At 40.0% G+C, this 26910-nt stretch overlaps 1 protein-coding gene across 1 annotated transcript in view; it reads right to left on the bottom strand.

Moving 5' to 3' along the window:
* Positions 1-26910, bottom strand: part of C5H12orf42 (chromosome 5 C12orf42 homolog) — a 456508-nt gene that overhangs the window by 28008 nt on the left and 401590 nt on the right. Inside the window, exon 14 of the mRNA XM_075599098.1 lies at positions 24274-24371. Coding sequence (XP_075455213.1) covers positions 24274-24371 — 98 coding nt within the window. The remainder of the gene's footprint in view (positions 1-24273; positions 24372-26910) is intronic.

Genomic DNA, 26910 nt, shown 5'->3' with positions numbered 1-26910 from the left:
TGTGTTTCCTTGCTAATGAGCTCTGAATGCCCTATTAAACTGGGACACTATAGGACCAGAGCCACTGGGACAATGGTATGCATGAATGAATTTCCCAGTTCTCGTTGGATGGCCAAATGAAAGAAGCAACTGGTAACACTCAGACTTAAACAGGGTTGACAGTCCAGTTAAATGATCCTTCATTAAGGTCTTGAACAGATAACATTTCATATTGATCCCTAAAGGCAAAATGCAGCTAAAATTCCACATATTTATATGCAGTTGTATAATAGAACTTTATTTTTTATTAACATTCAATGTTTTCTTTTGTTGTGCTTGTTTACGCTTCACTCTTAATTTATTCTGCAGTATATTTGCCAATGCAAACACCAGGGAAAAATTGGACAATGAAACAGGGCATCAAATAAAAATGGTACAAGCTAGTAAATATACAGTATGGTTACTAAAAGGAATATAATGTGAGCCTTTCATTATCAATGATGAAGTTAGATATTAGCGAATTCAAAACAAAAAGGTGAGCCCTTCATTTCTTAGCTGTCTTCCCCTACTCCCACAAACGTTCTTTTTTTGGTGTGGTGTGGGGGGGGGGGGAAGAGGTTTGACATTTATTTCTAGTGCCAAAGCTGCATTTTTGAAGTTCATTGAATGGGGCACTTTAGCCGTAGGATGCTAGCCCCTGCGCTTTCCTGTCTGTGCAAGAGTTGACTTTTGACATGTTATAGGAAATGTTTTATAGCAATCTGCTCATATTATTTTGTCAATAATGTCCATAATGTTCTGCAATGATGAATGTTGCAAGTGCAGAGATTTTTTATAGTATACTGGTAATGTAATTGCATAAAAGGTCAAGTAACATTAATGATTTCAAGGCCTGGACTACTTACTTGTATAATTTGATATTTCAAAATTGCACATTTATAATACAGCATATTTTGTAACAACAAATGTTCATTCTACTTTTACTAGGGGAACACATACATTATACAAACATAAAGGAGTCTATTTACTGAAGTCTTCCGGTTGTAATACCAGTGGGGAAAAAAAGTAGTAGTCCCATGGTAGTAATTGAAGTTTTCCTTTGATAAATCTGGTGCAATTCTTTTCACTGGTGTTAAAGCCTGAAGATTTTAGTAAATAACCCCCCAAGGAGTGGGACTGAACAAGTTCAATATTGTATGCATTTCAAAAGCGTACCAATCTGAACTGCACACAGTTACATCTTTATTAGGTGGTTTCAGGAACTTGTTCGTAATGATTTCAGTTTTAGTGTTTTTAAAAAGAATCTAAATATAACAATTCTACACTGACTATATACTAAAAGAAGACACTGCTTTACTGAGTATTTAACATGGACTTATACATTTTCAAGCTGTCTTTCTTTTTATACTATCGGCAGTAGTGCAGCACTTGCTTCCTGCAATTAATGTAGTTTGATCAAGTTACAGCTGTACGTAGAATTTTTGTGGTTTTTATATTTTTTTATAAATGATGGATTTTTCCTGTGTAAACTAATAGTAATAACAATAATAATAGTAGTAGTAGTAGTAAAAAAAACATAAAATCTCACTAACTAATTTATTACAGTTCAATCACGATTTTAAAAGACTACACATAAGCTTTATTTTTCATTTGTAGTATTTCCTGAATGAAAGGGCTATGGGGCTACAAAAGGCTGACAAAAGTAGGCTGCAGACCACGGCATATGCCTGTTCTATTTGGAAAAACGCTATACCATAGTAAGAAATGCTAAAAATATATTTCTGGAATGAAAGTCTTATATATGTCTGGTTATTAATCATATGAAAGGGGAAAGACTATGTAAGTCAACAACAATCATTCACTTTTCTAGATGGATTATTCATGCATTATCTCCCCCCACACAACTTTTTTTTTAAAGGTCCCTGGCATTCAGATATGAAAATAAAAGGGTGTACAATCTAGTTTATATAGAATGCAGGACCACTCCTCCCCTATGACCCAACAAACAGTAGGTTTAAATCCAAAAACAACTATTGGTATTTGTGAGAACAAAACACAGGTCATTCAAATTGAACTGTTCCTAGGCCATAGCTTTTTTTGCTTGCTCTTGTTTGCATACCCTATTAAATTATGTTGTTTCTGTATAAACTCGTTGGAATGCTTTCTGCTCCAACGTGTTCTATTAATAACCTGGTACACTATCCTAAGAGAACCAGTCTAAGCCTCCACTTAAGACATCAGAAAGGTAATCTATTGCAATTTGTGCAGTAGTTGCTGCATTTCTGTTATGCCTTTTATTTGATAAAAATAGTATATACTGTAGGGTATTGCGAGAGATTGACTATGGACCGTGGTACAAAATGCAAGGTGCAGCAAATACTCGTTATTTGTTACTTTATTTCAACCCTTCTAAAATAGTGCTAGTGGCCGGGAAAGAGTCAACCATTCTGGAAACACTTGATCAGTTTAATTAACTCAAGTAAACGTTTGTTTTTTTATGTGATCTAAATTAGAGTCGGTGTTGCTGAGTTGGTGCTACAGTATACAGCCTAAGGCTTTGTCCATAGTGAAAGCGAGCGTGAGCCGTGCTACTTGCCTCAATTGAGCTTTCCTTTCCGGCTTTGTGTGTGTAGCCATGGCTGGTCCAGGTTATACTTTCTGCCTCCTGTCACGTAAGTCCTAGTAGCTACAAGCAGTGTCAGGCTGTCCTGTGGGGTTTACCCCCCCCCCCCTCATGCTGCCTCTCTGTACAGGGGTGGAGGTGAACTGGGTCTGTGTGTAGCCAATCATGGTGCAGACCTTGTGCCCTCCCCCTCTGTGCCTTAGGGAGGAAGTGTTCAAAATCATAGTCAGTTGAGGTCTCCTCCTCCTGGTGTAGACATGCAGTTGAGGTCTCCCCCTCCTGGTGTAGAGACATGCAGTTCAGCTCTCTCCCTCCTGGGGCTGACTGCAGCCCAAGATCTGAACACATGACAAGGCCTCAAGACTGCAAGAAGAATGGTACTATCCAGAGGTCTGGGACCTATCCTAAAGAATCTATGCATTCGCTGTAATAACAATTACAGTGGCTGCCTCAATAAAGGATTCTGTTTTATATACCTCTGCCTAAGTTACAGTCTATTGGGTAGAGGTATGAGAGAAGACTGTCATGTTGGGGACTGACTCCAGTACACTTGGAGCCTGCTATGACTGGAGGCGCTGACACCATGAGAAGAGTCTGAAGGATCATCAAACGCCTGTCCTGTTTCCCCATACCAATGTAGACCCCCCAGCATCTCCTGGACTCTCACAGGTATTTAGCACCATAACACCTGTTGCTTTAGCAAGATCTCCCAGGGGGGGGGGGGAGCAGCGCTACATGTGGACTGTAGGTTTTTGGAAAGCGAGCGAGGGGGTGGGCGCGGTCATGACGTAGGGGGGCATGTCAAGGAAGTGTCATGCATGAGAACACGCCTTTAGCAAATAATACAATTCATAATGCCATGCAATAACAGAAGGAGTTTGCAGAAATATATATATACACATTATGTCATGCATGAGAACACGACTTTAGCAAATAATAAAATGCATAATGCCATGCAAACATATATACACACTATGTCATGCATGAAAACATGACTTGTTAAAAAAATTTTTTATAATATGTGGTGCATTGAAATAAGCATTGTAGACTACAAAAAAAAATTAACAATTATATACAAGTAATGGATAATACATCAGAAATTTCTCTCCATAAATTATCATTGATATTTCTGTCATGGTATGAATTTAAGGTTCACGTTTTTTAAACCTTAGAAATCAAATTTTCAATAGTTGTTGGCCATATTCTCACAGCAAGCAAGCACAACTCAACTGACAAAAAGTAATTTGAACAGTATCCAGGCAGAATAGCTAACAAAATTTTCATTGGCTTTTAGTCGCTCGCATGACAAGGCTGTCTCGCTGCAATAGCAAACAAGTTTGTCTCCCCTGGTTTTGGTATCCTTCTATCTCATGTGCACGTGCAAGCTAGCGCTCACTATGGCCATGTGCTTTGGAATACACACGTTTGTTTGTAGTGTGAGCTATGTAGCTCGCTCCGTATCTTGCTCTATGGACGAGGCCTAATATTACAGTATATTAAGCCCAAATGTCACATTACTTGGCATCAGTTGGGCATTTCTAATGCTTCTGATGATCTGAAGAAACACAACTACTGGACATTTGGATAATTTATACAAAAAACCTTGGGCAAGATGCAGCTCAGTTCAGGATGTTTCCCAACATCCATAGGGTAAGATAGTGGCAAATACGAAGCGCAAACTTAGATCAAGGTATATGTGAAAATAAAAACAGACGAAAAACAAGTGCAATATTGCTAGAAAAATAGATAAAAGTGCTAATAAAGACTGTAGATGTTCAACTCACATGATGTGAAATAAAAACAAGCATTTTTATCACAAAGTGGTATCTCCAAGTGAATCTAAGAGATATGCTCCATGGTATATGAGAAAGAAAAAGAAAAGCAGGACATCTGCCAACCTACAAGTTTCACTCAAAAATGGGTTTCCTCAAGGGTTGAGTAAAAATTGCTGGATCCCTGAGGAAGCTCATTTTTCATTGAAACGCGTAGGGTTAAAATGCAAGATATACTAGTACTGCTGTGACCTCTCCTCTCTCTACACTAATATGGGAACGCGACCCGCTCCGCCTCCATCAGTAACATCATCGGTCAGCTGCGCATGCAAATGGGAGTTGCGGGAGGCCAGTCAATCAAATCAAATCCGCTTTATTGGCAACATACCCCTGGATCCAGAGTTGTCAAATTGCTTTTATTTGTCTGGGAGCATGTGAGTTTGGTCTTTCATTGCACTTTTTTGTATTTTACATAAAGCTGCATTTGCTAAAACCTGTCATTTTTTCCTCCGCAATATAACAAAGATACGCCCTTTCCTCTGTTGCTTGACTGCTAAAACTGTGACACAGGCCCTCATTCTCTCCCGTCTCAATTACTGTAACCTCCTGCTGTCTGACCTTCCTGCCTCTCACCTGTCTCCCCTACAATCTATCCTAAACACTGCTGCCAGAATCACTCTATTCTTTCCTAAATCTGTCTCAGTTGTTTCCCTTACTGAAATCCCTCTCCTGGCTTCCTATCAAATCCCATATCACACACTCAATTCTCCTCCTCACTTTAAAAATGTTACACTCTTTTGCTCCTCCTTACATCTCAGCCCTAATTTCTCGCTATACACCATCCAGACTCTAGCGTTCTGCTCAAGGATGTCTTCTCTCTACCCCTTTTGTATCCAAAGCCCTCTCCCACCTTAAACCTTTTTCACTGACTGCCCCACACCACTGGAATGCCCTTCCCCTCAATATCCGAGTAGCACCCTCTCTATCCACCTTTAAGACCACCTTAAAACACACCTGCTTAACGAAGCATATGAGTAGCTTCATGGCTGATAATTTACACCTCATACTACATAAACCTTGGCCCCTTGCAGATGCACTTACCAGAACGCCCTCCTACTGTCTCTGTATGTGCTTCCTACCAACCAATTAGATTGTAAGCTCTTCGGAGCAGGGACTCCTTTTTTTTAACTTAATTTTTTTATTAATCGGATTTTATGGGGAGACGGTACAAAAAGGAAGACGGGAGGGGCGGCTATGGGGTCATTTAAAGACAATAATACATATCATTATAAAGATACAGAATGACACAAATAATCAAAACAAAAGGGGTTAGGTACATTTCTTGGGAAGGAGATACAAAAAGGAAGGTGGGGAAGGGCGAGTGTGGGGACATTTAAAGACATTAATACATATCATAATGAAGATACAGAAAGACAAAAAAATCAAAACAAAAGGGGTTAGGTACAATTCAGGAGCAACTTCTTGTTAACATATTTCATTGAAAGGTTGGTACTTTGCATTCTCACAATCACACTCTTTCTGAATATACTGTAAGTCAGCTACAGTTTGATATTTACGGTGAGGGATTTATGGATACCTATATTGTAAGCACTTGATAATTAGAGCCATTGGGGATCGTTTCTTACCATCCAAGGTCCCCAGACCTCCTCAAACTTAGCCACTTAATCATTAAGAATGGCTGTTAGTTTTTCCATCTTGATGGTCCTCCTTAGTCTTTTTTCTACCTTCAATATAGTTGGGCATTTTAGTCACCAAGAGGCTGCAACATAGCATCTAGTTTTTGTTAGGATATGTTTAATTAGCTTATGGGCTGTTTTTGGTATATCCTTTTGGGGTTTATTACGGAGAGCTTGCCTAGGGTTTGGAACAATTCTTAGGCCCACCAAGTCATATATGGGGTCATAGGTCTTTCTCCAAAGGGACTCCTCATCGGGGCTTCCCCATCATATGTGGTACATTGTACCCTCACACTCACAGCCTCTGAAGCATAGTGATGATGTTGTTCTATATATTTTATGTAGCAGCAAGGGGCAAAGGTACCTCCTGTACAAAACCTTATAACCATTTTCTTCGGTTATCACATTGATCAAGGCTGCTGCCAACTCATCTCAAATCTTTTCCCATTCCTCCATCCTCAGGACCTCGCCTATGTCTGCCTCCCATTGTCTCAAACTAGATTTTTCAGTCTGCTCCACTTGGGATTATTTGCTGATCCTCTTATTACTGCTTTGTAAGCCACCCATAGTAGTGACTGAGATATTTCTTGACTTATATTAGTTTAAAAACAAGCTGAAATCTCTCCCCCTACCTCCTCTATAATTTCTGGGACAGATAGGAGGGCATTATTAAGTCGGCAGGTAGGCGTGATCTAGCTTTACCTAACCCCCTGAGGGTCCCCTCCATGGCCTCATGCTCTGACCATATTATGTTGTGTATAACAGCCTTTGTCGCTTGTGAGACCAATGATGAGTTTATAAATAGAAAGTCTTTCCTTGAGTATGAGCGACAGGAGGCAGAATAATATGTGTAATTGCGTGTTGTGGAGTGCGAAGTCCTCCGTTTGTTGGAGCTGTTTAGCCCTTTCACGTTATGTTGAATGCATTTTATCTTGGCCCTGGGGAATCTATACGGGGAATTATACTCTGTGGTGTTCTGATGTTAGGTATCTTCGAGATATGTGTGATAGTAGGACATCGCGTAGCCTGCCCTGTTTGGATCCCACCTGGACAAGACCTCTCGTCCAGACCTGATATGAGTTCCCAGTACCGTTGGGAGGATTCCATCTTGTCTATGAGACTTTTCGCTCAACCTGTGCACAAAGTTTCTTCCAAGAAATAAACGAAAATTTACCAACATATAGCCAAGACATGAACCAAGCAGTACCAACACATGGATTGGGAATTTAACTTGTTATTAGGAATAGGGGGGGTGGGGAGGAATCTGGGAGGGGGGACCTGGGATGTACCCCTGTCCCAGAAGTGGTATTTCTTCCTCACTAGTAGGGATTTAGGTGAGTGAAGGGGAGCGGTATGTTAATAAACTAACATTTCAGCAAGGGGGGGGACAAAAATATATGATCGCACGACTTACGTGTTATCTTGAGTCATGGGCGCAAACATATTTTTATATCTAAATATTCAACATTTTCAAACCGGTTAATGTCCAACCATCATGTATATTCACTAACTTTTTAACTTGGTAATACAATACCGAACTAAGCCGATATATTCATTTACTGTCTGAACCACTGGATGTGCTATTCATTTCACTTCAGCTCAACCCAACCTTGTTTGGAATGCAATCCAGACTGATCTATGCATCTGTCCAGTTGTCCTTTACATATTGCCGAAGGACCTGTTGGTCTTATGCGGCTCCCTTTCGGATCCATGGACCTGCCTACGGAACAACCTCTGGAGCCTTAACTGAAGTCCTGTGAATTATTATTTTTACATGTTTTAGATGTGGTCACATCCATGAGTTCTTTATTGTGAAAACTTGTTTGGAGTTTTGAAGCTCACCTTACTCCAAATCGGTCTCTGTTCCTTGGGAGAGATGGGTCTTGTTGATGTGTTGATTGTATCCGTTTGTAAATCTATGCCCCATGTTTTTAGTAGAGCATCACCTTCTCCCGGATCTTTAATGGATATTTGTGAACCTTTGTATAAGTCTGAACAGGAATCCCCATTTATATTTGATCTCATGTTTCCGTACTAGCTTTGTGACTCTACGTAGATCCCTACCCTGCTTAAGGTTTTTGGGGATATATCTGCATAGATTTGAATGTGTGAGCTCTCAAACTCGATGGATTGGTGATTCCTCGTTGTCACCATTATGATGTCTTTTGACTGGAAGTAATGTAGCCTGGTAATTATATCTCTCGGGCTATCTGGTATCATGGGTCTCGCCCTCCGGGCCCCCTGTGCCCTGTTGAGTTTAAGGCAGGATTTATCCAGATCCGGAGCCATGGACCAAAAAAAGTCTTAGGAGGTATGGATCCATATTGGGGGTAGACTCTGGGACTCCCCTCACTCTAATGTTGTTTCTTCTTGAGCGGTTTTCGAGATCCTCCTGACCTTCTGTTAATTCTTCCACGTGATCACTGAGGATCTTTCTCTCTAGGTTGGATAGTTTTGGGGCTTCTAGAAGTTCATCAACATTTGTCTCAATTCTTTCCGTTCTTTCGCCCAGTTGAATAATATATTGATGGATTCCTCTGAGAGCGACCTCCAGTTTCGATTGGAAAAGGACTCTGATGTTATCAAAGAGATCTTTAATGTCTTGTTTAGTGTGTAGGACAGGGAGATGCGGCCTCCATTTTGTTACAGGTCCTACTAGGACATAGAGCTGTGACCTGGATGTAGTCAGTGTTTCCACTTCCTGAGAAATCAGAACATTAGAAAAATAGCAGTGACCCGGATCTCTAACTAAAGCAGAGGAGAGAGCAGAGCCCCCCTAACCGCTGGGGACACCCCCTCCTAACTGCAAGACCACCCCCACAGGAAGTGACGTCATCGTGAGAGAGGTCCCTCCACTTGGCTGTGCAGCTCCACATCCCCGCATCCATTCTGTGAATCTCCGGAATATCGGAGGGAGTTTGAGGCACCGTCCCACACACCAGATTGTTCACAGAGGACTTGCTGGCATCCGTCCCTGTTTGGTCTCACACGCACAATGTATCCAGCCCTGTTGTAAGTAGGGATTTGGGTTTTAACCCCTTGACGATCCGCTGCAGCAGGCTCCTTTGTTTTAATAAATAGATTATATTTTCAGCTTCTGTGTTACATGTTGTTTTATGTTGTTTGTCCCTTTTTTGTTTTATGTAGTTCATTTTATGCAGTGTACCCTATGATAATTTCTCTTGTATTTGTCCACATGTCAAGGACCTACTGATTGGAATTTCCACATTCTTTTAGACCCACTGGACTTTTCCCCCTTTGGACTTATTGGACAATATCATTCATTGTGGGCGCTAGTTTGTATTTGTTTTTTCCCTGTGTTCTATCTGGTGTAATTCACAACAGTACTCCTGGCTGCCCTGTCACAATTCTACTCTCTGTATATTCCTGCATATTGTGTATAGCCTTTATAGGGATCAGCACTTTCAAGCACATCCTTGTTGTGTCGCTATATAAATAAAGACATACATACATACACTATGTCCTGCCTTTCTCTTTCCTTCTCATATATTACGTATCTCTGAAACATACAACAGCATACCTCTTAGATCCTCTTGGAGATTTTACTTTGTGATTAAAAAGCTAGTTTTTATCTCACTTCATGTGAGTTGAAAATCTACAGTCTTTATTAGCACTTATACAGCTCAGCCCCGTTATAGCGCGATCCGCTAAAACGCGGATCTGAGAATAATGTGGTGTGAGCGTGGCACCCGTTTTTTAAAAGCAAAATGTATTTATTTATTTTTTTAAAAGCTTTATTGCTAATGGATGGACACACATAATACTCCCCTGCACATCACATCCCATCCTCCCTGCCCATCCCATACTCCCTTCCTGCACATCGCATCCCCTTTCTGCACATCATATATCACACCCCCTTTCTGCACATCACCCCCTGGACATCACATCCCATTCCCCCCTGCCCATCACATCCCCCTGCCTGCACATCACATCCCCCTGCCTGCACATCACCCCCCAGCCTGAAAATCACACACACTCCCCCCCGGAACATCACATCCCATCCCCCCTGCCCATCAAAGCCCCCTCCTGCTCATCATATCCCCTGTGTGCACATCACTCCCCCAACCTGCACATCACCCCTTCTGTACATCTCACTCTCCCTTCCTGCACATCACATCCCCTGCCTGCACATCACGCCCCCTGCACATCCCATCCCCCATGCCCATCACATCTCCCCTGCCCCACACACACACACCTCTCCCCCCTCCCTATACCTCCGTTCGGGGGGAGGAGAGAAGGGAGCTGGTTACTGGCCATGGGACTCACAGAGACAGCTGACATCCCGGCCCAGACTCAGTGAGATCCTCCCCCCACTCCCCGCCTCTGGCAGACTCAAAGCTTCTAAGCACAGATTAGCTGCTGCTGTAGGTAAGTGTTGGTGGGGGGGGGATGGCTGCCACTGCGACGCCGGGCTCAGGGAGAGCTGAGAGAGTTATCCCAGCTCCATTTTTTTATCGCAATCCCAGTTATAACACAGTCGTATCGTGTGGACCCCGAGGACCGCGTTATAACGGGGTTCAGCTGTATATATTTTTTCGAGCATTATTGCACTTGTTTTTCGTCTGTTTTTATTTTCACATATACCTTGAGCTAAGTTTGCGCATCATATTTGCTGCTAACCAATAAGTCAGTCGAGCTGAATATCTCATTTGTTACCAAAGGGGTATGAAACTTACTATTCTTTTTTTTTTGCAGTGAGGACAACAGGAGAATTGTGTATACCCCACCCAATAGTCATGGAAATTTTTTTCTAATAGCTTCAGAATATCAAAAAGCCATTTTTAGACATACAATGTGAGCAGGCTCTACTAGTGAGTATTGTACATTTTGTTTTGCTGCATTAAAATAATACTAGTGATGTAATTTTGGGAAAGGCATGTATTTATTTTTATATTCAAAATCGACAGATTTATTTCAAATTACTTAAAATTCTCTGCATTAATTTGTTTAGTGGATTGTTTCATCTAGAAGTTTATTCATTAAATGTTAATAGACATCAGAAGTTTATTTATTTATTTATAAAAATGTTTTACCAGGAAGTAATACATTGAGAGTTACCTCTCGTTTTGAAATATGTCCTGGGCACAGAGTTATAAAAATACATGGTTACATTAAAAGAACAGGATTATACAGTCAATTCACAGACATTTCATGGACAGATAGAGTTGTAAAATTGGTTACAGGGGATAAAGGGCTTGTCAGTTTCAGATTGAAATTAAGCTGCTCTATCACCAAACATCAGTGAACGGCAGCAAACTGATCACACCCTTTGGCTGCGTCAAAGGCTGTCCACCTTTGGGGAAATGCAGATGTACACTGGGGTGGTTGAGATTCAATGCGGCTGTGAACACAAAGTTCTTTGTGTCCTCTTGGCTCATTAACATTCCAGTGGGTGGGGTTGACATTCCACAAAGTACAAGCAAAATGTTAACGATTAGCACGTTGGCCCTGTGCAAAGGGGAGCAGCTCTTGGGGAGCCCCAACCGGCTGCCCGCCTTTGGGGCAATGCCGATGAACACTGGGGTGGTTGAGATTCAATGCAGCTGGGAACACAAAGTACTTTGTGTCCTCTTGTCTCATTAACATTCCAGTGGGTGGGGTTGACGCTCCACAAAGTACAAGCAAATGTTAACCCTTAGCACGCTGTCGCAGTTTTCTATGCAAATTTTTTCCTAGCACACAAAAGTCCTGTTGTTGTAAAAGTACATCCCAGACACACAGTTTCTATGTTTTCTAGCATTGCGTGCTTGTAAATATGTCCTTTTTATCTTTCATTTCTTTGCTGCACCTTGTTTCTGATTCTCTCTTAAAAACCCGAATTACCGGTTTGCTAGAGAAGCAGGAAGAGAGACCCTATTATAAATTATTCTATGTATATTACTGCATACACTTTTAGCAAATATTAAATATAATTCAATATTTACTCATGAATTTTAATTCGCAGTTGTATTGCAGGTGGCAATGCCAATTATTGTATCAGCATGGCATTGTATAAGGGCTTTCACAGCCACACAAATCTCTTCTATGGATACCTGAATACATAATCCTGTCCTCTTCTCCAAGTAAATCATGCACCTTGACTGCATGTGTAGGTTTATAAATGTGGAAAGATAGATACATTTCTATGTCTATATGTGTTGTCTTATATGTATATATGTGTGCACATCTCTCTACAATACTGCATTTAATACCATTTGCTTCTATAATTCTGCTATACCTGATGAAGAATCCTGTGTGGTTCGAAAGCTTGTAACTTATCAACTACAGTATGTGTGCATTATTTTACTACTGTACATGGAAGAAAGGACCCACCCCTTTTCACTAAAAATAGATGAACCATCGACCATTTTACACAATTCCACAATTTATTTATTTATAAAATGTTTACCAGGAAGTAATACATTGAGAGTTACTTCTCGTTTTCAGGTATGTCCTGGTTTTACAATGGTAAACCTTCAATCAAGGATTATTGGTAGTTACATGCAAATGAACTAACTGGACATTTAATAAAACTCTGCAGACATCCTGGGTTTTAGAAACTTATCCTTGAAATATACATAATGATTAAGATATAAAAAATAAATCAAAGCAGGTTATTACAATATTTTGTTCAATCATACAAATAGCCTTTACCCTCCCCTAAAATTATGTTGGATCATTTATTAGCCATTTACATGATTCAGACTGAGTCCTATCTGGCGCATTTTTGCACTTGTCTTATGGTGTTCTATCAATGCTTAATTATCTGAGAGTGATTGAATGCTTTAATCATTAGCTTTTACAACCCTCAGACGGTGCTACACACAAAAAGGCAAGATTAACAACTCTTAATCTTATCACACGGTTTCTTTTATGTATATTTCTCTCTACACCATCTGATTAATTCTGCACCATACTATTTAAAGTAAAGGTAAAACCGAGTCTAATTCTTGATTAGTCCTGAAAATATTGTTTTTCTTTTGATTTATTTATTTATGCCACATAGTCAGTGAGCTTGGTTGCACATCTAGCAATAATTAACTAATTTAGACAGAACAGGCCAGCAACAAACTATAGAAAAATCATGGGGTAAATTAATGCTAATTTGCTGTTTATCTCTTTTATTTGGGAACTGATGAAGTGGAACAGATGTTGGGAATGGTTGATGAAGACCACTGTGCATAAACAACAGAGCATCAAAAATGATTTCATTTTGCACAATAGAAGTCAGATGGGAAGTGTATGTTGGCCGACTTCAGAGGAGTTACCAGATCAGGAAGTCATTATCTTTATTAGGCAATATATGCAGCAATCTTACATAGCAAAGTTCACTGACGCCATCAACACCAATTAAAACACGTGCCAGGCAGACACACTAGTAGTAACTTATCAATAGCTAAAGGTGAAGATGTTGCAAACACCGGCACGGATATATCTAGCTGCGGTAACCTAAAAATGTGGTATTATCATCAAAAGAAGTGCCTTATTTTTATCATCGACATTGCACCACCAAAAATAAAGCAGTTTTAATCGGCTGGCTAAAAAAAATATCGAGTTTGGTAGCAATAGTCATAATATCACATGTTTTGGTGAGAAAATGCCATAATTTTAAAATCAATTTAACAAAAATGGAGGCCCTAAATATACGTCCTCCAGCAGGGTTGGCGGCTCAAATTATAGAAAACTTCCCTTTCGAGTGGAAGAATAAGAATATAAACTATCTAGGCACAAACATAACACCAAAAGTAGAATATCTGTTCCAGGCCAATTACACTCCATTAGCAAAAACAATAGAAAACGATTTAAAAAGGTGGAATAGGAGTATTATCTCGGGGATAGGTAGAATTAATTGTATTAAAATTGATATATTGCCGAGGCTTATGTATTTGTTTCAGACTATCCCCATGAAAGTTTCCAAGCAGTATATTACTACACTTCAAAGTAAAATTAATACATATTTGGGAATTTAAAAAGGCAAGGACCAATACTAAAACATTGCAAAGACATAAATCACAAGGTGGACTTGGGCTATCAAACATCAACAAATATTATCTCGCTACACAAGTGAATGCCCTTTTTGAATGGTTTCACTGTTCTAAAAATAAACTCTGGGTGGAAATTGAAAATAATTATTGCAAAGAAATAGATACAAATGAGGCTCCATGGCTTAGGAAGACAGATCGCCCTCGAGGTCTTTACGAGCCCCCCACAATTGGTGCAACACTATGTGAATGGGATGACATTTCTAAAGATGACAGAATCTCCACGTTCCCATCCCCACTAACTCCAATATGTGTGAACCCCGATTTCCCCCCAGGGCTCGACTCCAGAATATTTTAAAATGCAGTCAAGCGGGTGTAGTTAGGCTAGCAGATCTGATGAAAATGGGTAAGACCAGATGTTTTAAGCATTTTCAGGACCAGTTAAAATTTAAAGAAGGGGAGATATATACAAATGTTATATTATATAAATGGGGGAAAAAAAACACATTAAGGGTGCTGAACCCTTTTGAAACAGTGCTGGTGTTGCGGGGTGCAGGCGGGCACAATGTATTGTACATCTATAGAACATTACTAGAAATTAATATTGAATTTAAGCCATGGTTTGTACTAGCCTCGAAAAAAGAGCTGGATAGGCAGTACTCTGCACTCGAATGGACACAGATGTGTAGTAATGCCAGATCTTCCTCGATTTCAACGAATATTGTAGAAAATGTATACAGTAGGGCCCCGCTTTACGGCGTTCCGCTCATACAGCGTTTCCCAATGTATGCCCATATTCATTAGGTTCGGCGTTTGTTCCGTATTTACGGCGATTTTCACAGCAGCTGAGTATCCAGCTATCACTAAGCAACAGTTTTAGCGCGTGCACAACTCCTTGTCAGATTCCATTTGTCAGCGAAACAGTCAGTTTGTAGCTCAGCCTCTCTGTTTTCAAAGGTACAATACAGTACAGTAGGGCCCTGCTTTACAGCGATTTCCGCTTTACGGCGGCAGCCTGGAATGGAACCCGCTGTACTGTATGAGCGGGGCCCTACTGTATAAGGTAATGTACAGGTGGTATTACACACCACAAAAACTGAAAGAATGCTACCCAGGAACTTCCAATAAGTGTTAGAGAGGTTGTGAGGAGGTGGGAACAATGCTTCATATCTGGTGGGAGTGTAAAATAGAGCGGTTTTGGGATATGATATTAGAGCAGATTTTTAATATTACCAAGATTAGAATCCCAAAAGACCCGAGTATTATACTGCTAAACAGAGAAGGGGTCAAGGGGCACATAATTAGGAAATCTCTATTAATACACATGCTAAATGCAGCAAGATGTGCCATTGCTGCCAATTGGAAAAAGTTGGAGGCACCCATTATGGGACAGTGGGAGTCAAGAGTATGGGAGGTCATGAAAACAGAACAACTATCAAATATAACCACTGACACTAGGTCAAAATTTGAGCGCCTTTGGCTGTCATAGTCAGAGTTTACTGCTACTAGAACAATGTGAGAGGATCAGAAAGTGGACACACTTGCCATAGTGAGAATAATAATAATACTAATAATAATAAGGATAACCCGGACTACTATTTATGGGATTGACTTGTTTCTAGTATTTCTTTTCTTTTGTTTAATCACAATAATTTTCTATTCTTTTTTTTTTTGTCAGTTTTTTGGATTCTTTGTTTTGTGCTTTTTTTAAAATTATTATTAATGCTGTCAGGTATTGTTTTACTGTATACCCGGTACTCTAATGCATGACTCATTTTATATGTTATTATACAATAAGACCGAGTATTACTGACTGAAGACAGCAGAGTGAAAAAGTGTAAAAACATTGATATGTCTTTTTTTTGTTTCTTTTGTGTTCTGTTTTTCAATTGTGTTGTTTTGTATATGTTAAATGTTATAAAAATGTGAATTATAAATAAAGAATTTACAACAAAAAAAATGCAAAGAGTAGGCTCTTCAATGGAATGGCATTCAGGCAGATTTGCAAGGAAGCTTATAACATTCAGATACATTAAAGCAAAATGTCTGCAGTCTCAGTTTGTTGTATGCCATATGGCTAGGGGAAGAGCAGATGGACTGAGTCAAGCAGCAGATAGAAAGGAGAATTTCTGCATTGTGTTTCTGACCCATTGGGCGAATACTAACATGCACTCCCAAGTGACCTAACGTCACAGATCTTAAAAGAAACGGATCCTTGCATTCAGTGCTCGGAGGGGATGTTGTAATGTGAAAAGTCAGTAAAATTATCAATTTTGTTTACACTAAGGTGGGAAGTTGTGAAACACATTTTGCCAGTTAGCTATGTAAAGCTAATTATTTATAAGATATTGCCATAGCCAAAATAACCATCTCCCAATGGCAGTAGAGCAGTAGAGCTCTCTTTCACTCCTCTCTCGTTAAGCTAATACAAGGCAGTGCTAATATAACATGGCGTTAAACCTATTCTAATGAGATAACTAACAGCCATTCTTTTTCATATTGCTTGGTGAATACCTGTTAAATGCAGGAAAATAACATCCATTGCCTATTTACTGTAGGCAGCGTCACGTTATTTGCCCGGATTTAACAGATCTCTGTTGCTCTGCCCCTTAGTGTGCCATTCACTTTATTTTTTCCTTCCTAAAGACCTCCTAGAAAGTTTTTCCAGTATCTCTCCATTTAGGAAATAAATAGAGGCTGCCAATCATGTGTAATTAAACTAATCACCAATCACATGGTTGCTAAGGGGCAATATTTTTGTTGCTAAATAGTGGGAGGGGACACAGAAGCAAAAATCATGAGTGATCTTGATACCTGGTGGAGATTTTCTTGACATTAGTTTTCCTGAAACATTACAACTCAGAAAGAGAAACTTATACTTTGTTTGTTCTGATATGAGATACGATGTGCACAGATTACAGTGTTTTTCCAGATACATGATGTGTAAGGATTAAACAATGTTGATATATACTGTTGTGTGAAAAAGAAAGTACACCCTCTTTGAATTCTATGGTTTTACATATCAGGACATAATAACAATCAACTGTTCCTTAGCAGGTCTAAAAATTAGGTAAATACAACCTCAGATGAACATCAACACATGACATATTACACCGTGTCATGATTTATTTAACAAAAATAAAGCCAAAATGGAGAAGCCATGTGTGAAAAACTAAGTATACTAAGTATGTGTGGCCGGTGGTGTCCAGTTTGGCGGACGTCAATATGTACGTCAACATTTGTACGTCAGCATCCCGAAGGTGACCCCATACAAGTTGTCATGGAGTTTGTCCACGATTGCCCACTTGAGCGTGAGGAATCTCAACTTGTGGATGGGATAATTCTTCTCGCTGGGGGTCAAACTGCGGCTGATGTAGGCCACTGGTCGGAGGGCAGCCATGTACTTCTGGTGCAATACAGCACCTAGGCCGTTGAAGCTCACATCCACCTGAAGAATGTAGGGCTGCTCGGGATCGCCATACTCAAGAATGTGGGCCTCCATTAAGCTTTCCTTTAGGCCGATGAATGCCTTTTCACAGGTGGCCGTCCACTTGTCGTCGAATGGTAGTCGCGCAGAGGTGGCTTTCCGCCCTGTATCCTCAGGGTATATTTTGAGAAGATTGTTGAGGACCTTCGCTTTACTTGAATATCCCTCCACAAAGTGGCGGTAATATTCCAGAATCCAAGGAAGGAATGTAGCTCCATGACATTTTCACCATGGATTCAACTTTGGCGAGGTCGATAGCTATCCCATCCACTATGTGCCCTACGTAGGTCACAACAACTCTGAACCACAACCATTAAAAGCATTAGCCAACACAAGACATCATTAATTAAAAATGAAAATCAGTCGCCAAAAAAAAATAAAATTAATACAGCAAAATGACAAACAATTACATCCACATAATAAACACACATAGAAAAAATCACACAATACAAAGCAAGCAATTAAAATCAAATTATTGACCAAATAATGTATTGATCTGCAGCCTAAAGTGGTACAGATGAATACATTCACACAGTCGCACAGTCAATGTGCAATGAAAAAATTACCAAAAAAAAAATTTCATCGAAAAACCTGTAAAAAAATACATTTACATACATTCAATATTTTACTTACCTTTAGAAGCATTGGCCCTCCGATTCCCGTGAAATCAGGAATCGCACGTACCGCGAAGGCCTTAAACTGCATCTGATGCCATCCGCCATGAAGATCTGGATCAGGTACCACGATTCTCCTTTCTTTTCAATCCACTCCTTCTATCTTCTTCTGTAATTATTTTTTAATTTTCTATATCTTCTTTCTTCATCCATCAATCCAAAAACCCAATGGTAGATCCACAACACGATGTTGTCTCGTCGGCTTCTTGGGCTCAAATGAGGCGTCACGACCTTAAATATGGCTTGTGACGTCACATTTGGGCGGGAAATGATTCAACAGACATCTGATTGGCTGTTAAAACCATGTGCCCTTTTTTATTTTTTTATTAATGACGTCATTTAAAGGGAATGATGCCAGCCAATCAGAATGGCTGTGCTTAATTTCCCTTTAACTTGACGTCACTAAATCGAAGATGGCCAGCGTCACATGGTATTTCAGCCAATCAGATTGTGGAAACCAATTCCCCAATCTGATTTGTTGTAGTACACACCTTCTTGCCAACTTTTTGTGGCGGGATGATTTGGAGAAGAAATCGCAATTCTAAAGTGGCGATCAGTCGCGATAAGCTGATCGGACCATATAGAATTGAGCGTGTTTGAAAAACTGGCTATCAGTGCCGAAAAGTGGCTTTTCCTAACCACTCTCCCTAACCACCCTACCTGCTCCTGCACCTGCCGAGCACACCATGCACCTCCACAGCCACATCGGGAGGAAGGTAACCATGGGGAACCCATGGTGACCTGCCTAAACTTAGATTAGAAAATGTGTCCCGAAGTTTGACTCGTACATCCGAATTAACTTAAAAGTATGTGATTTCAGACCGTAAACGTGACCATCCTTACTAGTAATACTATTATAGAAAAACAAAATGTTCTACGTTCTCAGGACTTTGTGAACTGATTGAAAAAACAGTTCAGATAAAGTTCAAGCATGTTAAGTGTTGCCTAGTGTTTTCTGAAAGACAGCATTTATACAATAGCATGTATTATGACAAAAGTATGTGTACATCTACACACAGAAAACAGAAAAAGGGACATTGATTTTAATAAAGTTTACTTTGAAATATCCAAAGTACTGTAGCTGCACAATGTACAGTAAGTACTGTATATTCAATGGCAACAAACCCCCAACTTGCAAGCAAAAGCAATTGCTTCTTCCAAAATGATTCTGAATATACCTGTGAGGAGCTCACGTTAAAATATATTGAACACAGAATCCAGGAACATTGGGTGCTTTCCTTTAATTATCCCTGTGGTTGCGACATAACTTTTAGAATGTTATGAAAGTTATGAGCTTGGCTCTTAATTACATTTAGTTGCCAAAATATTTTATTTGTATTTATTAAAAGATAGTTGGAATCTAAAACAGAGGACAAAATATGGCTAGGTAAGCTTTGTGTACAACGTTGAAGGTGCTGGGTTAAGTTATCAGTTAATTTCTGTCTTCTGATTTACTTCTGAATCATTCAATTGCTTTCTTAGATATATCAATCAACCAGTGTAAGTTAGGGTGCTATCTCATTTGTTTATTGTCATACTTTCTCTGCCAAAAATTAGATGCTTTTAAACCCAAACATGAGTGATCCAATCACCAAGGCCACTACCCAACAAAGTCACTGTATCATTAATGGTGCATTTTCTTGCTTTTATCTTTGAAGAATAGAGCCAATTCAGGGTAATCAATATAGCTACCCTACACACCAAGCACATTTCTCTTGAATACCAGACACACCTAAAAAGTGTATGTAGCAGGGTTCCCCCCGAGCCCCCTTCATTACCTCCGCTATGGGGGTTGGCGCAGGTGCCGCCGGAGTCAGCGACGGACACGCTGGCTGGCCGCAAAGGTGGGGGCTAGTTGCAGGGAGCGCTCCAGTTCTCTGGAGGCTCCTCGGCGGCCCGCACGCTCAGGGCGCCGCCATGTTGGTATTTTGCGCATGCGCAATGGAGATGCACAGCGCGGTGGCCTTTACAGAGTTTGCGCGATGCACAACCCACAAACTTAAACCAACCAAAGCAATAATCACAATCAGCATGAAAGTACGATATGAGACTCAGAATATATATCCCAAAAGTGTAAGGTTTTGTTGAGGGAATAATTCCTCCACAGAAACCTAAACGGCCAAGCCATAGATAAAGGGGTACATAAATTTATACAAAAAGTAAACTTCTAGCTGAGCTAAATAAGAAAGTACCTGGACAAGTATATACACATGCACAGAATATAATAAGACATAATCCCTATGAAAAAAAAAAATTCAAAGATACCACTATGAGATCTGGTATCGTTAATATTTGATCTGTGAATATTCATCTGATGAAGCACATTATATTTGCAAAACGCATTTAGGTAGCTTCAGATCGTATCTCACGTCACCACATCACACACTCCGACGTGCATGCTCTCTAGCTTCTCCCAGTGTTGCAAATCTGGGTCCGGGACCCGGTACACAAAGTCCTTGCTGTCATTCCCTCTTCGGACCCACATAGACTGGATTGTAGTGCGGAGCAGATATTAATTTTAAATTGTACTTTTATGATACACGTTATATGTGTTTTAATATACTATTTGATATTCACCTCTGCTGCACTGTGTCTTTTTATTTCTATTTCTTGGAAATCCAGCTGAATTCTATTTGTGGGTGAGCAGAGCGCTCATATAGGACACATACTGCAAGGAGGTGATCCTGCCATCAAGATCATAGTCCCATTCCTCTGATCTGAGGGAAAGTCTGCGCGATTGGGACTTTTCTTTATATATACACTGTGTATATATGTATGTATGTATGTGTGTGTGTGTGTGTATATATATATATATATATATATATACACACACACACACACATACATACATACATATATACACAGTGTATATATAAAGAAAAGTATACACACACTATATATATATATATATATATATATATATACACACACACTATATATATATATATAGTGATAGAGACTGTGACTCTATCTGTTAGAGTAGTGCAGCTTGTGTAGGTTCCAGCATGCAGGAGGTTAAATTCCACCTGGAGAGGCTTGTTGCAGGTGCAGAAAATGAGCTGATCAGCCTAGTCTGAGTGAGAAGTATAGTTTTAAAAGTCAGGGAGTGGCCTGCACACTGAGAGACTGTTTTCCCCAGAGAATGGGGAGAGAGAGAGAGAGAGAGATTTCTCTCCAGAGAATGGGGAGAGAGAGAGACTTCTCCCAGCCAGGAAGGACCCTGGCTGTTCTGGCATAGCAGGCCTGCAGGAAGCAGGGTCTGCTGGGACCAGCTCGGTCTCGCACCCAGACAGAGGTTGGCCACGAAGGCCACAAAGCTGCCAGCCTGTCACAAGGAACCGACATTCCAACCCCGCAGAGGGAGTGAAGCTGTTGCAGAGTCCAGAGGGAATTACCTGGAGCCCTGGGAGGGACTCCTCAGCACCTCAAAGATAAGAACTATTTTCTGTATGTGACTGTAGTTATTGTTTAACCTGGAAGTAGGATAACTACCCAGGTGGATAGCTAGGGAACTACTTGTTTAGTCAGACTCCTAAATAGGAGTCTGAGTTTATTTTATGATTTGTTTTGCCTTAAAGGGATGGTGTGCCTAGGATTTAGTTATTATTGTGGTGTAATAAAACCTTGTTCAAGAAAACCCAAGGTTTCCTGCCTTAGTCTGGGACAAAAGACCCCCTAAAGTAACATAGGCATCTCAATATATACACACACACACACACACACACACAATATATGTGGCCAGCCATTAAGGCTCTAATGAGTTATTTCCTCAGTACAAGGGGATAGGGTCGCCTCAGTAGGATCTGGTCAATCTCCACTCCATCCTAGAGTGGGAATAGCTGTGTTTATTTTTTAAGTGAATTGGGAACAGCTAGGGAGGTTTATTGAGTGAGCAAAGGTGCCAGAGTTCAATGCCATGAGGCAGTCAGGCCATGGGACATGTCTAATTGCAAGTTCTGGAGGATATAGGAGTAATAGGGAGCTGATGAGCTACAAACCTGTGACAACCAGCACACCAACCCCTAGGATCTTGGGTCTCAGTTACTAAGCACCAAGACCCTGGGAAGTAATCCTAACCAACCCAAACCTGTGCTCCTAGATTGCCAGGGCATGGGACTAACTGACCAGGTAAAACCCTGTTACTGCTAACAAGTTATTTAATAAACCTTCAAATGGTTGGTGTTCGTTATTCCTTAACAAGTAGCAGTACTAACACCATAGTGTTCACAGTTAGGCTACATATATATATATATATATATATATATATATATATATATATATATATATATCCCAACAAGAATGACCTAGGCGCAAGTGGAGACAAGAAAAACAAACATAGGGTAATACGTTCTAACAATTTCACCGCCAGAGGGTAAGATATGCACTTACAGTGTGTAAGATAAAATCAGGCCTTGTATCCACTCTGGGATCTGGAACAATTATGAAGAATCTGGAACATCCAGCAGCATCTCATCCGCAGGAAGCGTATCCTCGTGCGAAGTGTCACATGTAGGAAGAGAAGTGGGACACACACATAGTGTAACACAGTTTATTGTAAAATTAATAAAAATGACAATAAGTAAAATACTCACACTTTGTGAGTTATCATAAAAACTTTTGCGAATTTAGAGCATCTCACACTCATCAAGGGTGGGTATCCGTGGATCTATAAACAGTCTATGTAGGTTCCCTATACAATGTCCTAGTAAACACTTTTGATGTTATGGCCGGCTGCCAGAGGTAGAGAGACACTTTAGCAGTGCACTCCAAATACTGTCCAAAGCCTTTAAGGGCAGGGTATTAGCTCCGGTGTTTTGAGACCCGTCGTAGGGGGCCGTGCGTCTCTTAAACTGCACCTGATGTGCCAGTGGTACTCACGCTCCTTCAGGGGTACAGAGTATTGATTCCCCTTCTATTAGTGTCAGTCCCGATCGTCTGCGGACTTCCCCGCTCCTCTGACTGCTTGCCTCCTCCGTGGCCGTCCGGCAGCACGTGAGCACCGGAGCTAATACCCTGCCCTTAAAGGCTGTGGACAGTATTTGGAGTGCACTGCTAAAGTGTCTCTCTACCTCTGGCAGCCGGCCATACTGTAACATCAAAAGTGGTTACTAGGACATTGTATAGGGAACCTACATAGACTGTTTATAGATCCACAGATACCCACCCTTGATGAGTGTGAGATGCCCTAAATTCTCAAAAGTTTTTATGATAACTCACAAAGTGTGAGTATTTTACTTATTGTCATTTTTATTAATTTTACAATAAACTGTGTTACACTATGTGTGTGTCCCACTTCTCTTCCTACATGTGACACTTCGCACGAGGATACGCTTCCTGCGGATGAGATGCTGCTGGATGTTCCAGATTCTTCATAATTGTTCCAGATCCCAGAGTGGATACAAGGCCTGATTTTATCTTACACACTGTAAGTGCATATCTTACCCTCTGGCGGTGAAATTGTTAGAACGTATTACCCTATGTTTGTTTTTCTTGTCTCCACTTGCGCCTAGGTCATTCTTGTTGGGATATCTATCTGTTACCAGCCCGTGGAGCGGTAGACCTTTTGGCTGCAGACTGAGTCAGGGAAAGTTAGATTGTGAGGTATTATACCCTCCAGTATATGTGGTAACTTTATCATTTGTAATTCTTTGTGTGATTGCGCTTATTGTATATTTCTGTTATATATATATATATATATATATATATATATATATATATATATATATATATATATATATATATATATATATATATATATATATAAATAAATATAATATTTCATTAAAATGCATTAACAACATATGCCTCCCAGAATTCAGGATTAAGCTGTTCCTTTATTTCCATGCATAATGATGAATTAAAGATTAATGAGAACTGTTTTTTTTTAAATATTGTATTAAGAGAGAGCTTTTTTTTTATAGGGAAAAGACACTCGGCATTGGAGAGCTATTCAAGTCTTTTAATTACTACTTCTAGTGATAAAGCCGTTTGTACCTCCTTTAATTCTTTTGTCACCAAGGAGTTAAAATTCATGAGCGTCCATGCCTTTGAATACTCACTCTAGTGCTGCTATTTTCTGCGCCAAGCTAGCCATCACAGCGAAGAGTCGTAGGTCTGTTAGGCCATCTGTTACATAATAGTCGACAATCTCTAAAATCTGGAAAAGAAGTGATGGTTATAGCTAAGATGATGAAGGATTCAAAAAGAACAGATTGCTGCTGTGCTTGGAGGGAGGGATAATGAGCTCTGATTGTTGAAAACACAAGCTACATTAGCATAGGAAACAAAACAAGCTTTAAAATGAAATCATCTGAGCAATAATGACAACAAATTGTAGATCTTGATAGCATGAGCAGAGCATCTAAGATTTTAGATCTTCCTGACCCGTGTATGAACTTGATTCATATTTCTTTGTGGTTCAAACATTCGTATAAGTAGAACCAATTTTTTTTGTAATGGCTGATCTCTTTGGTTTGTAAGCATTTTACAAGAGCAGATCTCTGCATCTGGTACAGACAAAAAACATGCCACTTTCATGTGTTGGAAGATGATACTGTATACATTCAAGTAATAATATATGGTGGATGTACTATACAGTATACAGTGTTGATTTGAGTTGGTAATAATGCATGTAGGTTGAAGTGCAAAATATATACAGTAACGTTCTTACCAAACATGATTTGGTCAAAATAATGGTGGAAATAAAACCTTGTTACTATTGCCTGTGATCACGTTGTTTATAACAGAATATATTTTTTTGGCTTGGGAGGGACTATGGTTCCATGTACCATGAAACTGTTCCAATAAGTTCTTAGGAAAGATCCCCAGAAGTTCGTGAAATATTTATCTATCTGCTAATTGGGTTAACCACCATAAGTCATAGCGGATATTCCCAAAGGTGCTTAGCGTTAGATCTTTGAGTTCACCTGCAAAATAGTGGCCAACGTCTAATGGACGTCTGGTTTACCCATAGGCAAAATCATATGGTAATGAGCAGTTTGCCTAACAACGTAGATCCTCAAACCCCGTTCATGTTAGCGCATTGAAGTAACGCAACAACTTTTTTTTTTGTTATACCAAAAGCTGCCGTTACTCACATCCAGACCCTGGTTATCATGTTGTTATTTCTCGGAATAGCCTGAAAAAAATGTACCGAGTATAGGACTTAACCCTTTCATTACAGAAACGTACGTGTCATACAAAGATCAGAGATCATATAAATGTCAGAAACACAACATAAACGCAACATAAACTAATATGGTTTTTAGTGAATAAAGTGAAGATAGCCTAATATGGCACATACTGTAATCATGACTGTATTAAGTATGGGTGTACAATAATGTTTATCCATACATACCTCTACAACAATAATTCATTATACAGGAATGTACAATTAAAATAAATGAAGGAAGCACACTATAAATAATGAAAGAAACTAAAGTTATCCATATTATAAGAATAATTGCATTAGCGTTAGATAACGCACATGAGTAATGCATTCTTTATTGCATAAATTAATAATGCGCATTAGTTTTGCCAATAATGCGCATGTGCAGTGTATTCGTCAACGCGTCTCTGCTCTACGAAAATCCCTGTTAATAGTCGGTGCTACTTTTATTAATGGACATCCTTTATTTGCATCTCATTAGCTTTGAGGACACCAGTTAAACTGAAGAAAAATAATGCCTGTCCCGATTTCGGTAATGAGCATTATTAGCTCAAAAGTGAGGGACTTCTGTAGACCTGCGCCTTAGACGCAAATATTCTCATAGGCAGCACCACTTATAGTACTGTCGTCTTCATAGACTTCTTCCAACCACACTTTTGTTATCGGATCCATCTTTCCTTGTGATAATCTCATATACAGGAATAGACACAAAAATGAAAACCTGATCAATTAACACAACATTGTAAATCTGATTTGGTATATATATAAAAAAATGTTTAATTGATTTCCGAGAGAAAGCATAATACATAACACAATACATCCATTGTTTCAATTAACATTCCAATAAAATCATAACATACTTAAAACATAAATCCATGGGGGGGGGGGGGTGTGGAGGAGAGGGGGACATGGCTCCTTCCCTTGTGTTGCATATCCCTGTAAATAGATCGTACTTCCTGTTCTCACTCCCTGTGCGCCCCGGCCTGCGTTCACTTCCCGAACCCGCCCAGCCTGTGCTGTAGTATTTTACCAGTCGTCAACCGAGAACGCACCTCTGACTATCATAGCAGAATCTTATTACCATTCACTCCTGGGATGTCTGTCTGAGCCAGTGTTTGCAGCAGATTGAATATTCAGCTGTATCGAAGAGGGAGGCTCCACACACGAACAGCTGTCAGCCCCGAGATACCGAGTTTCCCGCCCGAGAAACCAATCCGGAAGTGCGGGAGAGGGGAGACACGATCGCTCCGTGTATCGAGCTGAGAGACGGCTCAGGGACCTCCATTGTGGGCGCTGATCTTATGATCCAATTGCTAAGATTATTTGGAAACCATGTGAGTGTATTTCCTACCATTTTTACTGCATATACATTTTATGGGTGCAGTGTACACTATGTCTGTTCTTCTTTTTTGAATTTATGCAAGCGGTGAAGATACCCTAAGACATATGCAGAGGCAGTTTCTATATGGGAGTCCATTGCAGCATAAAGATACCTTTACATACATTTTAACACAGATCAGTCTGTGAG

The sequence above is a fragment of the Ascaphus truei genome, chromosome 5 (genome assembly GCF_040206685.1).
Source record: "Ascaphus truei isolate aAscTru1 chromosome 5, aAscTru1.hap1, whole genome shotgun sequence".
In the NCBI taxonomy this organism is placed as follows: domain Eukaryota; kingdom Metazoa; phylum Chordata; class Amphibia; order Anura; family Ascaphidae; genus Ascaphus; species Ascaphus truei.
The sequence above is the reverse complement of the archived record's forward strand: the minus strand, read 5'-3'. Positions and strand labels throughout refer to the sequence as shown.